At 43.0% G+C, this 15,000-nt stretch overlaps 1 protein-coding gene across 1 annotated transcript in view; it reads right to left on the bottom strand.

Moving 5' to 3' along the window:
* The window catches only part of LOC123516732, a 27,776-nt gene that overhangs the window by 9,767 nt on the left and 3,009 nt on the right, over window positions 1-15,000 (bottom strand). The window contains exons 3-18 of the mRNA XM_045276335.1: window positions 14,011-14,199; window positions 13,706-13,860; window positions 12,388-12,528; window positions 11,868-12,086; window positions 11,170-11,288; window positions 10,034-10,188; window positions 5,138-5,216; window positions 4,795-4,926; window positions 4,390-4,632; window positions 3,883-3,959; window positions 3,589-3,738; window positions 2,673-2,793; window positions 2,498-2,558; window positions 1,811-2,005; window positions 1,206-1,269; window positions 524-703 (exon numbers count right to left, since the gene is read on the bottom strand). Coding sequence (XP_045132270.1) covers window positions 524-703; window positions 1,206-1,269; window positions 1,811-2,005; window positions 2,498-2,558; window positions 2,673-2,793; window positions 3,589-3,738; window positions 3,883-3,959; window positions 4,390-4,632; window positions 4,795-4,926; window positions 5,138-5,216; window positions 10,034-10,188; window positions 11,170-11,288; window positions 11,868-12,086; window positions 12,388-12,528; window positions 13,706-13,860; window positions 14,011-14,199 — 2,280 coding nt within the window. The remainder of the gene's footprint in view (window positions 1-523; window positions 704-1,205; window positions 1,270-1,810; window positions 2,006-2,497; window positions 2,559-2,672; window positions 2,794-3,588; window positions 3,739-3,882; window positions 3,960-4,389; window positions 4,633-4,794; window positions 4,927-5,137; window positions 5,217-10,033; window positions 10,189-11,169; window positions 11,289-11,867; window positions 12,087-12,387; window positions 12,529-13,705; window positions 13,861-14,010; window positions 14,200-15,000) is intronic.

Here is a 15,000-nt window from a genome sequence, read left to right as displayed (position 1 = left end):
ACTAGGGGCTAGAAAGCCCAGTGGGTCGTATATAGAGCTGATCATGCTTAGGAGAACCCGCTTCGTCACTGATTTCTTTGGTATTTGGACTTGCACCGCGAGTTCGTTCTCTTCAGTGTGTCCAGTACTCGTTCGGTGGGTAACTTGTCTCTCAGAAGGATTTCCTTAATTTTCACAGTCTTCTCCGACCGTGGCACATCTCTGAGAACCCTCTTTTGGTTAAAGGGCCATTTGGTGAGTCTGAATTCTTTTGTAACAATCGTTTGAACCTATGAATGACGATGTAGCCTTGCCTGGAGATTCCCCTGAGTGTAGTGAATCATCGTCCTAGAAATTGCAGCTTGCCTTCTTGATCTTCTCATGAAGATCTTTGAATGTTCGTTGTAGGGCAAATGCTGCACACGAAGGACTCCAAACTCCCCCCAAACAGATGTATTGTCATTCCGTATGTATTATAAGGCCCAGGCATATGTTCAGTGGTCCACCAGCGAAATCTCAATATGTCTTGGTGATGCGGTCTCACGAGCATTTGGTGTAACATGGCCTTGATGTCCGCCATTATAGCTACCCTTTCTTGTCGAAATCTGAGGAGGACTCCCATCAAGTTGTTGTTAAGATCAGGTCCTTGCATCACTTGACTGTTCAGTGGTAATGCCTTGTAAGGGGCTGCACAATCGAACACTATTTTCACCTTCTCTGTTTTCTTAGGATTTAACACCAGGTGATGTGGGAGATACCATGTGTAGTATTGAGATTGTGAGAGGGGACTCGTTCAGCATGGCCTTTGCTAAGTAAGCATGTCATTTCTTCTTGATATTGTATGAAAAGTTCCAGATGTTTCACAAGAAGTCTTCTAAGGGTATCCAACCGTCGTTCTGCAAGTTCCTTGTTGTATGGAAGGCCCGGGTCCTTGTTACGAAATGGGATAAGAAGTTGGTAATGTCCACCTGCACTACGTTCTCTGACCATAGTTTCGCGACACTTTTGTCTTCGACAGAGATGGGTTCAATACTGTTGTTTGTGACATCTATTGCCCAGATAAGTTTGACTTGGTGACCCATATATTTTCTTTGATTTTGCAGTTGTCGTGCTGACGTGACTGTTTACTGTGATTGCATCATGGTCATCGAGTCTCATAGGGCCATTAATCGTCTATCCAAGAAGGGTGTGAGTTGCAAATGGCTCTCCGTCCTTCCAGATCTTACCTCTAGTGGTACTAGGGCTTGGGGTATATCTAAACCTATTAGTATTTCCACTTCCTTCAGAGCACTGCATTGAACAATGCCTCTAAGGTGAAGCCGATTGTAGGACAGAAAGTAACAGGAAAAAAAGTAACACGAAAAAAAGTAACGGAAAAAAGTAACAAGAAAAAAAGTAACAAGACAAAAAGTAACAGGAAAAAAAGTAACACCGAGATAAGGCACAGGATAAGAACCTGCTTCAGCTGAGTAATTGAATGTTGCTGTTTCTGTTTCTGAGATTTCCTCAATTCAGAACAAGATTCGGTTACTGTTTCAGAGTTTCAGAGACGAATTGTCTGCTTCAATTCCAGTTTCCAAGGCTTCCTCATCGAAGAACAAGATTCAGTGCAGCTACACACACAACCAGCAGCATGGAGATCACACAGAGCAACAAGGGCGGCAATAAAATTTGTTTCGAGGGATATATGTACACACGGTCGTGCACACGGAAGAAAAAAATCTGGTGGAAGTGTTCTGAGAAAGGAAATCGAGATTGTAGAGGAAGTCTCAGCACTACGCCCGACTTGGATCATCCAGAGCCAGGCCTACCCCACAACCACGCTGCTGACCACATCAACGTGACATACACAAAATGTCGTAACTTGATGAGGCAGCAGGCGGCCAGCTCCCTAGACAAGCCATCCCAGATATTTGCCCAGGCAGTGGCAAACCAAGACCATGCTGTGCAGAAGCGTTTTCCGTGTGAGGAGAACACCAAGCGATCCCTCAGATACCACAGGCGCACCCCACCAATGCCCGAACACCTGCACGACTTCACTTTGCCAGATGAGTGGAAGGATACACTGGGACCCAACCCTCAGCAATTCCTTCTTTACGACAATGGGCCAGAGGCAGTCAGTCGTATTATTGCCTTTGCCACATTAGAGGACCTGCGCCGTCTGTCAGCTGCAGAGACCATCTATATGGACGGTAACTTCAAGATGGCACCACCACAGTTTACTCAAGTGTACGTGATTAGAGTTCCATTTAAGACTATACATGTCTCCTGTGTCTATGCTCTATTACAGAATAAGACAAGAGCGGTGTATTCAGAGCTGTTTGATGTCGTTGTGGACCGTATCACGCAGTTGGGAATAAACCTTCATGTACAAACAGTTGTGACAGACTTTGAAGATGCCGTTTTGCGTGCAGTGAGTGCCAGCTTTGGTAGAGAAGTCGAGACAAAGTGCTGCTTCTACCATCTTACACAGTGTACCTGGCGTAAAATACAGCAGCTTGGTCTAAGAGATAATTACCACTCAGACTTGGAGTTCCGCCGGTTCTGCAGCATGTTGGATGGACTCGCCTTCCTGCCCACTGAGGAAGTGAAAGAAGGTATGGAGCACCTCAAGACCGTTACTCCTGCCGAGGCTACTGAACTGGTGGACTATTTTGACACGACCTACGTCTCAGGTAGCTACAGAAGTCAACAGCTGCAGAATTCCCAGGGCGTCAGGTTGCGTGTTGTACCCCCGATGTACCCCCCTGCTATCTGGAATGTACATGAGGCGACATTGTACGGCAACCCCCGTACCAACAACATTTGCGAGGGCTGGAACAATAAGTTCTCAAACTTAGTTGGACACCATCATCCCTCTGTATGGAAGTGCATACAGTGGTTCCAAAAAGAACACGCTACCGTGGACACGATGGTGCAGCAGGACCTGATTGGCAACACACCAAAACCAAGACATAAGAAAAACGCAATTCAATTGCAGAAACGGCTTCAACATCTTTGTCAGGACAGGGTGGAAGGAAGAAAATCCATCCCAGAATTTTTAGAAGGAATTGCTCACAATATACATATAACCCGGACAATACAGTAATACACATCTTGTATTTTAATGTTATTTTTTTTACTTTTTTATTCGTGTTTTCAAATACTAATTCATGTATATTGTCTTCAAGAATGACCACTGTTTTTTTACTTTCAATTCGTTTTAAATTTATTTAGTGTTTTTAAAATTATCTTCAAGAATGACCACTGTTTTTTACTTTTTGATTCGTGTTTTTAAATCTATATTTATTGTTTTTAAACTTATCTTCAAGAATGACCACTGTTTTTTACTTTTTGATTCGTGTTTTTAAATCTATTTATTGTTTTTAAACTTATCTTCAAGAATGACCTCTTTTTAATTTGTGGTTTTAAATTTATTTCATGTTTTTAATTTGTGTACATTATGGTCAAATTAACCACTGTTACTTTTTTTCCGTAATGAAATTAGTATTGTTACTTTTTTTCTTGATACTTTATTTCCTAGCAAAAACTGTTTCTTTTTTTCCGTTACTTTTTTTCCTGATACTTTCTTTCCGAGCACCGGTGAAGCCACACCTCCATATCACTGACCTTTGCGTCAGACCCTTTCAGAGAAGACGGGAGTTCCTTCACCACTATTGCTAGATCATATGTACAATAAGATCTATCTCTACCTGAGTTGAGGAAGGCACCAGTAATGACGGAATTTCCTGGACTCTGACTCTTGGCTCCCACTTTCACCTTTAAAATGGGAAGAACTACTCTGCTTGGGCTCCTTAGTCACGCCTTATGATAAGGGATGTCTTTTGTTGAAATATCCTCGTCTCCCGTCTGTCTTTTGCTGATCCATCCGAAGGAATCTTTCTTGTTCTTCTCAAAGGTTACCAGTGCGGTGATTTCGCCTCTTTTTCTCTTCTTTAGGAAGTTGCTCTCTTCAGGATTGGTGGCACTAGTGGATGGGTCTGGTGGCATAATTGCCCGTAGTGGTGTCTGTCTTAACTTCTTATGAAGAGGTGATGAGATGCTCAAGGTGAGCTCTTTTTAGTTCTTAAGGAGTATCTGGGTGCCTTGCTGATCTAACTTGGATGTGCCTATTTAGTGTACTTCCTGTGAAATGTAACAGGTGGGAATGAAATTTTAGGTAGCCATCAACACCACACAACATTTTTGGAGGACATATTGCCATCCAGTGGTTATGACTGAAGCAGGACAAGCACCCCCACTCTCGTCGTAGTAGCAATAGGCGGTCGCCTGCTTTCATATCAATGAAGCACTTACATGTCTCGATGGGATGATGTTCCTGACACAACGAGCACTGTATCTGATTTCTGTTCGTTACCTCTGACGCTGCGGTCATCAATCCCATAGTTTTCTTAGTTGGAAGGGGCTTACATGGCAGGTTTGCATGTTGTCCACTTGACTCTTTTATCTGTTCTCGGTCCTTCTCTACCTTTCTGAGCATGTTCTTAGCTTCACATGAGGTGCCATCGTCCAGTTCCTCATGTCTGTATGACTCATCCACGTAGGGGTATCTCAGCTTCCCTTTAAATTTCTCTGTTATTACATGCATTGATTCATACGTTTGCTTTAGTTCTCCCATAATCTTCAAGTTCCTCATGCAGGTGCTCAAGGCATCTGTGAAATGGCATAAGCCTTTGGTATCATTCATCCTCACACTTGGTCCCCCACAGACCCTTTTGATTAAGTGCTGGATGTATGTGCGTTTGTTACCATGTCTGGTTTCCAGTAGGTCTCAGGCTTCCTAATATCCTTCTTTGGGATCCTCCAGCTCCTGACAACTGCACAGCTCTTGCTTTGCTAGGCCAGAGTAGGCAGCAACAAGATATCTTAACCTTGGGTGGTCTGATATCCCATCCTCTAGAATGTCCAATTGTCGGCACATGAGCCCCCATTGATCGTGGGCAGTGGCTTCTGGGAGAGTTTTGAAGTGGTTAGTAACTACTACATCCATTCTTCATTCCTTTGTGTGACAGTTAGTTCCTGGCTCTCTTAGTTTCTTGATTGGCTCAATGATCTGGGTGAGGAATTATCTCCCCCCAGCCTATCTGTTTGTTGAGAGCTTAGTCGGGTTGGTTAGGTTAGTACGGACTCCCCCAAGCAACTGAAGAGTTTCCCTCACACCCAGGAGTAATTTCTGTTTCAGTAATAGGAGAGGTTTCTTTTAGCAGACAAAGCCGACGTCGGAAAGTGCTGAAAAGCTGCCAGATTCGCCAGATAACTTAATTTAGCACATTCAACTCGGTATGCTGGAAAAAATATTACGTCATATATGTGCTATCAAACTAAGTAATAAATTATTAGGAACATCTCTAATCAGCTTCACCAAGCACAGAGAACGTAATATGGCAAAACGAGCCAAAAATGCTTGGTTCATGGTCTCAGTTTTGGGACACTTCATCACCTTGAGTGAATTACATTATTTTCAGTAAGCAAGCACATTTCATTGGTTCAAGTTAATTAATTAGCAATCAAATCCAGAAAATGTGACGAATATCAAATAAACACGATGTTTTGATGCAAAATCCTTGTATGACTTCAGTGAAAGATTGTCCGTTCCGTATGTAAACAACATCAAGCAGGTTTCTACCTGCTCCCCACCGGTTATAGGCAAACAGTTCAGGGTCTGGATGCGATGCTGACGGTCCTTTGCACCAATCTATGAAGTGCTTTGAGCAGATAGCATGGTCCTTGGTAGCTCTCCACGTCGGGCCTCGTTTACATCGTGTCTCCCATAATCTTCTTCGAGCCGCGTCTTTCTTCCTGGGAAACACAGTCCATCCTTTCACGCCTTGGTTTTTCTTTTTTGATATAGAATTGCAGTCAGCTACAGCACATGTATAAACCGGCATTCTGTTCCAGCTCTAAGAACACTCCACACTAGGGTGACCAGATTTCTGAGACAAATTCCGGGGACATTTTCAGTTCAGGGAGGTAAAACATGTAGTGTTTTGCACTGGAAAAACTAAAACGGGGACACTATCCGTACCATTTCTAAACCAGCAATCAAAAGTTTCTCTCGCCTTATTTACCCAAGTTGCAAAGAAAAAAATCTCTACCTGATGAAATATCTGAGATCATGAACACCCATTAGCTGTTAAAATGTGTCCGCTATACACTTCACCGTCTTCACGGAAACTAAGGCCTTCTCCTTATTCTTGACATTCTAAAAGAGTAATGATAAAAGGACATAATTATCATAATCAAAAGGAGTAGTTTTTAACGCATCAAGTGATCTTTCAGTTACAGAAAACCGGGGACAGCAGTAGCCGGGGACAGGTCACTGAAATCGGGGACGTCTGGTCACCCTACTCCACACGAGCTTCCAAACAACCGCGGGCCGCGGGGTTGTTTTGGTGTTTTGAGAGGACTCGGTGTTCCCGAGTTCAGTTAGTCTTTTCGGTTTGATATGCCTTCGGCCGCAAAAATGTTGCTCTACCAAGATTATTACAGAATGTATTCCTTTGTAATATTTAGAGGAGAAACAGTGCTCTCTGTTGAACTATATGAAAAATGTTTCAAACCAAATATGTAGTTGAGACTAGTAAAAAATGCGAGAGCATTGAAACCGCGACTGTGAGTATTAAGCTTATAATAACAGTTTTGTAGAGTGTGTATTACCAGATCATATGGATAATGTTAGGATAAACACTTGGAATTAATGTTTTGCAGTACAAAGACTCAATACTTCAAGATTTATTATGATATGAATTTTAGAATGTGTGTCTCTTGCGAGCTGGCTGGCTGTATACCGAGTCGCGTATTAAAACGGCCAGCGATCAATGGCAGCCCAAGAATATCCGACGTCGGGAATTGGAACGAAGATGGAAATACAGAAGCAGGCAGGGAGTCCCAGAGTTTACCAGAGAAATGTATGAATGATTCAGAATGCTGTTTAACTCTTGTATTAGAGAGATGGACAGAACAGGGATGAGGGAAAGAAGAAAGCCTTGTGCAGCAAGACCACAGAAGGAGGAGAGGCATACAGTTAGCAAAATCAGTAAAGCAGTTAGCATGAAAAATAGCGATAAAAGATAGAAAGAGATGCAACATTTCGGCGGTGAGAAAGAGGCTGAAGACAGTCAGTCAGAGGAGGGGAATTGACGAGACGAAAAGCTTTTGATTCCACCTTATCTCATAAAACTGTGTGAGTGGAACCTCCCCCCGAAACATGCGAAGAGTACTCCGTACAAGGCCCTTGGACAGAGTTAGAAGTTGGATGGCAACAAAAACTGGCGGAGACGCCTCAGAACGCCTAACTTCATAGAAGCTGTTTTAGTAAAAGATGAGATGTGAAGTTTCCAGTTAAGATTATGAGTAAAGGACAGACCGAGGATAGTCAGTGTAGAAGAGGGAGACTGTTGAGTGTCATTAAAAAAGAGGGGATGGTTGTCTGGAAGGTTGTGTGGAGTTGATAGATGGAGGAATTGAGTTTCTGAGGCATTGAACATTGAGTTTTCTCTGCTCCAATCAGAAGTCTTAGAAAGATAAGAAGTCAGGCGTTCTGTGGCGTCCCTGCGTGATCTGTTGACTTGCTGAAGGGTTGGTCATCTCTAAAAGGACGTGGAAAGATGCAGGCTAGTGTAATCAGCGTAGGAGTGGATAGGGCAAGAAGTTTGATCAAGAAGATCATTAATGAATAATAGAAAGAGAGTGGGTGACAGGACAGAACCCTGAGGAACACCACTATTATTTAGGAAAAGAACAGTGGCCGTCTACCATGGCTGCTTTATAACGGTCAGAAAGGAGACTTGAGAATAAGTTGCAAAGAGGATAGAAACCGTCGGGGGCAGTTCTGAAAGCTTTGTGCCAGACTCTATCAAAAGCTTTTGATATGTCTAACGCGCTACTACTACTACTACTACTACTACTACTACTACTACTACTACTACTACTACTACTATTAATTACTACTACTGCTACTATTACTACTGCCGCCACCACGACTACTACTACTATTACTACTGCTATTTCTCCTCCTCCTCCTCCTCCTCACTGGAAATGCGCAAATGTCACGCCAATATTCAAGAAAGGCAATAAAAGTGAAGCTGGTAATTACAGACCCATCAGTCTCACCTCGGTAGTTATAAAATTTTAGAAAAAATACTTAAGAGACAAAATCACTTCCTTTCTAGACAGCCACAAATTGATATTAGACTCACAACATGGTTTCAGGAACAACAGATCATGCCTAACGAATCTCCTAGAATTTTTCAATGACATATTCTCTAATTATGATGAGAGAGCTCCATCCGACATAATTTATCTTGACTTCAGGAAAGCTTTTGATACCGTACCACACAAACGTCTCTTAATTAAACTGAAAGCCCACGGGATGGGAGAGCAGTTGTGTGGATGGATTGATAGTTGGCTAACTAATAGAAAGCAAAGAGTTGTTATTAACGGAGAAGCTTCCGACTGGCTTCAAGTTACGAGTGGTGTTCCCCAGGGTTCAGTTTTGGGTCCATTACTTTTTGATATACATAAATGACTTAGACTGCGGCATCGTATCAAAAATATCAAAATTCGCCGACGACACTAAACTAGGTAGCAAAGTATGCACAAGAGACGATTGTGATGCCATCCAGCGGGATTTAGACAACCTTAGTAGCTGGAGCGATAAATGGCTATTAAATTTTAATGCAGATAAGTGCAAAGTAATGCACATCGGCCTAAACAATGTGAAAAATAATTACAAATTACATGGACGTAACTTAATTAAAGTCACTGAAGAAAAGGACCTGGGAGTACTCATAACAAATGACTTAAAATGTGCTGCACAGTGTTCGGCCGCTAGTCGTAAAGCTAACACTGTTTTAGGATTTATCGCGCGTAATTTTGATTATAAAACACCTGAAGTCATAACGCGTCTTTATACATCATTAGTGAGACCGCATTTGGAATACGCGGTTCAGTTCTGGTCTCCATGTTATCAAAAAGACATTAATAAATTAGAGAGCGTTCAAAGACGAGCAACGAAACTAATCCCCGGAATACGTGGCCTGTCATATGAAGAACGTCTCAAAAGACTAGATATGTTCTCCCTCAGAGATCGTCGCATCCGAGGTGACCTCATTCAAACGTTTAAAATACTTAAAAATATAGATAAGATCGATTATGAAAATCTTTTTGAGCTTTCGCAATCAGTAACGAGAAATAACGGCTTGAAGCTTAAAGGACAGCGATTTAATACTGATTTGCGAAGAAACTTTTTTAACGTAAGAATAGTTGAACACTGGAACAAGCTGCCAGCGTCCGTCGTCCAAGTTAACAGGGTAGCTACGTTCAAAAGTAAATTAGACAAGTTTTATAAAGAAAATGGTTTCCGATAATTTTTTTTTTTTTCTTTTAGCGATAGTAGTAGTTACGATAGATATCTCTTTTTCTTAGCGATAGTAGTAGTTACATTAGTATTCTCTTTTTTTCCTATCTTTCCTGTATAAATTTCCCCGATTGTCCTTCTCACCAGTCAGGGTGTATTTTTCGTCTTATTTCTTGCCGAGTGACGCTGGAGGGAGTGGTGGGTGGGAAGGAGCTTCATCTGTTCTATCCTTGCCTCATACTAAGTATGTAGCTTCTGTAGATGTAGTATAATAAAACGAGTGACCTCGTCATAGGTTGCAATGTCTCCTGTCACTCGTCTTTCCTATGTATTCCTATGTATTACTCCCCCTCCTCTTCCTCCTCCTCCTCCTCCTCCTCCTCCTCCTCTTCCTCCTCCTCCTCCTCCTCCTTTTCCTCCTCCTCCTCCTCCTTTTCCTCCTCCTCCTCCTCCTCCTCCTCCTCCTCCTCCTCCTCCTCCCCCTTCTCCTCCTCCTCCTCCTCCTCCTCCTCCTCCTCCTCCTCCTCCTCCTCCTCCTCCTCCTACTACTACTACTACTACTACTACTACTACTACTACTGCTGCTGCTGCTGCTGCTGCTGCTACTGCTACACTACTACTACTACTACTACTACTACTATTAATATTATTATGAACACCACTATTATCAAGAATGATAATGAGAGTGCCACTCACCACGGTATTGACCCATGGGGCGCACATCCCGCTGAGGTACACCCCTGTCATTGGACCGATGACAGCGCCACACACACTGTACACCACCACGAATATGTTGCCCATCTCCTCCACCAGCAGTCCCAGCAGGATGGCCACCACCCCGGACGCTGCCGCTATGAGGGAAGAGCCTCGCACATTGCTATTAATACACTAAGTGAGTGTCTCTCTCCACCTATCTGTCTATCTGTTTCCTTACCTATCTTTGTATTTGTCTATATGTCTGTCTATATGTCTGTGTGTCTGTCTCTCGATGTATCTTTATACCTATCTATCTATCTGCCTAATATCTATGATGAAAAGACAGACAGACAGACAGGCAGACAAACAAACAAACAAACAAACAAACAAACAAACACACACACACACACACACACACACACACACACACACACACACACACACACACACACACACACACACACACACACACACACACACACACACATATATATACGAATATATATATATATATATATATATATATATATATATATATATATATATATATATATATATAGATAGATAGATAGATAGATAGATAGATAGATAGATAGATAGATAGATAGATAGATAGATAGATAAGATAGATAGATAGATAGATAGATAGATAAATAGATAGATATACATATGTGTGTGTGTGTGTGTGTGTGTGTGTGTGTGTGTGTGTGTGTGTGTGTGTGTGTGTGTTTGTTTGTTTGTTTGTCTACTTGTCTGTCTGTATGTTTATTCATCATAGACATTAGATAGATAGATAGATAGATAGCTGTGTGTGTGTGTGTGTGTGTGTGTGTGTGTGTGTGTGTGTGTGTGTGTGTGCTTATATCTTTGCTTCTCTGTCTGTTTGTCTATATGTCTGTCTATTTATCACTTCATATATGTATGTTTGTATATGTATGTATGTATGTATGCATGTATGTATCCGTCTATCTATTTGCCAATTCATCTGTCTTCCTATTTATCTATTTATCTATATGTTTGTTCACCTATCTATCTATTGATCTATCTACTATCTATTCATCTGTCTGACTGATAGTTGCATTTTGAGTGCCGTGAACACTCGCTGTACTTGGCATAACAATGACAGACAGACTCACAGATAAGCTTAACAACGTTGGTCGCCTTAGCATCTGAGAACGCTCTGAAGTAGGGACGTGGTTTGAGGAAGTCTTCCCAGAACACGCAGGCCACTGAGTTGGCACAGCTAGAGATAGTGCTGTGGGAGGAGAGACAAGGCTGAAGTAGTCATGGTGACCAGGAGGCGACCGTGGTGAATTACACACACACACACACACACACACACACACACACACACACACACACACACACACACACACACACACACACACACACACACACACACACACACACACACACGCACGCACGCACGGTCTCAGACCTATCCCAAGATCGGAAATAATGAGCTCTGAGGGTAACGTCTGGCTGTCTCGTCATAGACTGCAGCAGATCAAACAAACAGTGAATTACACACACACGGTAGCTCAGTGGTTAGAGCGCTGGCTTCACAATCCAGAGGACTGGGGTTCGATTCCCCGGCCGGGTGGAGACATTTGGGTGTGTCTCCTTTCATGTGTAGCCCCTGTTCACCTAGCAGTGAGTAGGTACGGGATGTAAATCGAGGAGTTGTGACCTTGTTGTCCCGGAGTGTGGTATGTGCCTGGTCTCAGGCCTATCCGAAGATCGGAAATAATGAGCTCTGAGCTCGTTCCGTAGGGTAACGTCTGGCTGTCTCGTCAGAGACTGCAGCAGATCAAACAGTGAAACACACACACACCTGAGCACGCCGCTGTACACGGCTGCCACAAAGATGCCCACCAGGCCACTGAAACGAGACAATCTGTCTGTCACCAGGAAGGGGATGATCTGGTCGGGCTTCTGAATGAGGCCGGCGGTGAAGGGATCACAGTCAGCGTAGGATGCGTAGGCAACGAGTCCTGACAGGAAAAAAACAATCCACAGGACCGCCATTCCGAACAGGAGAAACACGTTCAGTCTGAAGATAACATATATGGGAATGGGTTACAGACTCGTTGTTGGTTATGGAGGGTTACGAACATCGCCCACACCAGCATACCAGTGACGGCGCGTCACGCTCACCTTTCCATACACTTATTCCAAGTAATCCTGTACTACTTTAGAAGTATTGGTATGTGCAGGATAGGATAGCAGGATGTATCTATTTTTTTCTGTTACAAAGATTTCTCTGAACTTATTCCATCAGTGGCCTCATTCATTAGATTTGTTTTTCGTTCAAGGTCAACTGACATTCATTTGCTGATAGCAAGTAAACTCACCTGACGGCCGTCTGCACTGTGCTGACGGAGGCGAAGCGCTGGAACATGGTAGAATTGAACCCCGCGTTGTTCAGGAAAGTATAAAAACCGAGCACAAAAGTGGAGAGGAAAGTGTGTCGCTTGAATATGCTCGTGTTCATGCTGGGGAATGAATGGAATGCGATTAGTTACTGACTCTTAACTTGTCTTCCTAGGGTATGCTTCTCCCTCTGACTTGCTCCCAACTTTTAGCGTACATTGCCATAGGGATCAGTTTTAAGGCCATTATTATTTTCTATATATATTAGTGATTTGGATAGTGGAACTATTAGTGATCTTAATAAATTTGCGGAAGACAGAAAGATAGGTAGATTAATTATGTAAAATTTGAATGCCATCAACATACGAGCAGGTCTGGATTTAATGAACGAATGGACAGACAGATGGTAAATACAGCTGAACATTAACAAATGCAAAGTAGAGGAAAGCTATACAAATTGTCCTTTTCTCACTTTCTTTTGTCCTTCGCCAGCTTTCCCCTCTTACATAAAAAAAAAAACTATAGGTACATGATAAACAACAAAGGACTGGTAGGTTCAGTAAATAAAAAGATTTATAAGTTATAGCTAACTCCGATTTTGGTCTAATAAAACAATGCATAAAGGCTATATATGGTACTAGGATTCATTTCTAAGAATGTTGAAAGCAGAAATCCCGAAATAATATAGAGTTATATTTGTCGCTGGTTAGTCAGCATCTAGATTAACTGTATAGCTATGGTTGCCACGTTATAAGAAGGATATTGGTCTATTAGAATCAGCGCATAGGAGAATGACTTAAGGATATAGGGAGGAATATTCCCACAGAAGCGAAATCGAAGCTGTTAAATATGCATTCCTTACCGAGATGTAGGTTAAGAAGAGACCTGATAGGGTATTAAGTGGTATAAGGCCTTATAACAAAGGTAACATGTGCAAAGTCCTTAAGATCAATAGCCAGGATAGAACTAGAAATAATCGTTCAAGCTAGAGAAATTTAGATTTAATAAAAAAGAATTGGGAAGAACTGGTTCTCTAATAGATTGTTTGATGAGTAATGATATTGTTAGTACTTAGTCAATAAAGAGCCTTAAAAGAAAATCAGACAAATTTATGGATGAGGATGATAGGTTGAATTAAGTAAGATATTCTTACAGGGACTGCCACGTGTAGGCCTGAAGGCTTTTTGCGACTTTCTTCATTTTCTTATGTTCGTATGTTCTTATGTACAGTACATGTCGACACAAACAGATGGTGTGGAGGCAAGATAATAATGGAAGGCTTGAAAACATAGTACTCACTCGAAGAAGCTTATCCTTCCTCCTCGTTGGGCGATGGTCCACACATTGCCAAAGCCTCCCAGATCCTGGCAGCACGTGATAACCACGGCCAGCACACCGCCAAACATAAGTAGTGTCTGCATCACGTCCGTGTACACCACTGCCTTCACGCCGCCCTGGTAATGATTGTAGGCAAGGAAACTTTAATCATTAGTTTCAATAAATAATATTTCGTGCTAACTAATGGCTTGAGAATGACTATCTGCTTGAATACAAAAAAAATGCGGAGGTGTTTGTTTCTGTCGACAAAATCACAAGTATCTTACGATGGTGATGTAGAAGGTGCAGACAGATCCCATGATGAGCGTGGCGGCCCAGCTGGGGAGGCTGGTGACGGTGGTGAGGGCGAGGGACGGGGCGTACAGGCACACTCCCATATAGAAGTAATTCATGAGCAGCACACAGAGAGTCATCAGCTTGCGAAGGGCGGCAGAGCCGTACCTCAGCTCGATGTACTGGAGAAGGGAAAGGAAGAAAAGAAGATACAATTTAATTATGAAACACCCACTGTGTGCAATTCACTGTTTGATCTGCTGCAGTCTCTGACGAGACAGCCAGACGTTACCCTACGGAACGAGCTCAGAGCTCATTGTTTCCGATCTTCGGATAGGCCTGAGACCAGCCACACACCACACACCGGGACAACAAGGTCACAACTCCTCGATTTACATCCCGTACCTACTCACTGCTAGGTGAACAGGGGCTACACGTGAAAGGAGACACACCCAAATATCTCCACCCGGCCGGGGAATCGAACCCCGGTCCTCTGGCTTGTGAAGCCAGCGCTCTAACCACTGAGCTACCGGGCCGTGTGTGTGTGTGTGTGTGTGTGTGTGTGTGTGTCTGTGGGTGTGTCAACGTGTGTGTGTGTGTGTGTGTCTGTGGGTATGTGTGTGTGTGTGTGTGTGTGTGTGTGAGTGTGTGTATTCACTGTTTGATCTGCTGCAGTCTCTGACGAGACAGCCAGACGTTACCCTACGGAGCGAGCTCAGAGCTCATTATTTCCGATCTTGGGATAGGTCTGAGACCAGGCACACACCACACACCGGGACAACAAGGTCACAACTCCTCGATTTACATCCCGTACCTACTCACTGCTAGGTGAACAGGGGCTACACGTGAAAGGAGACACACCCAAATATCTCCACCCGGCCGGGGAATCGAACCCCGGTTATCTGGCTTGTGAAGCGCTCTAACCACTGAGCTACCGGGCCGTGTGTGTGTGTTTGTGTGTGTGTGTAATAATGATAATAATA

This window comes from Portunus trituberculatus, chromosome 41, assembly GCF_017591435.1.
Source record: "Portunus trituberculatus isolate SZX2019 chromosome 41, ASM1759143v1, whole genome shotgun sequence".
Lineage (NCBI taxonomy): Eukaryota > Metazoa > Arthropoda > Malacostraca > Decapoda > Portunidae > Portunus > Portunus trituberculatus.
This window is presented reverse-complemented; position numbering and strand designations above follow the sequence as displayed.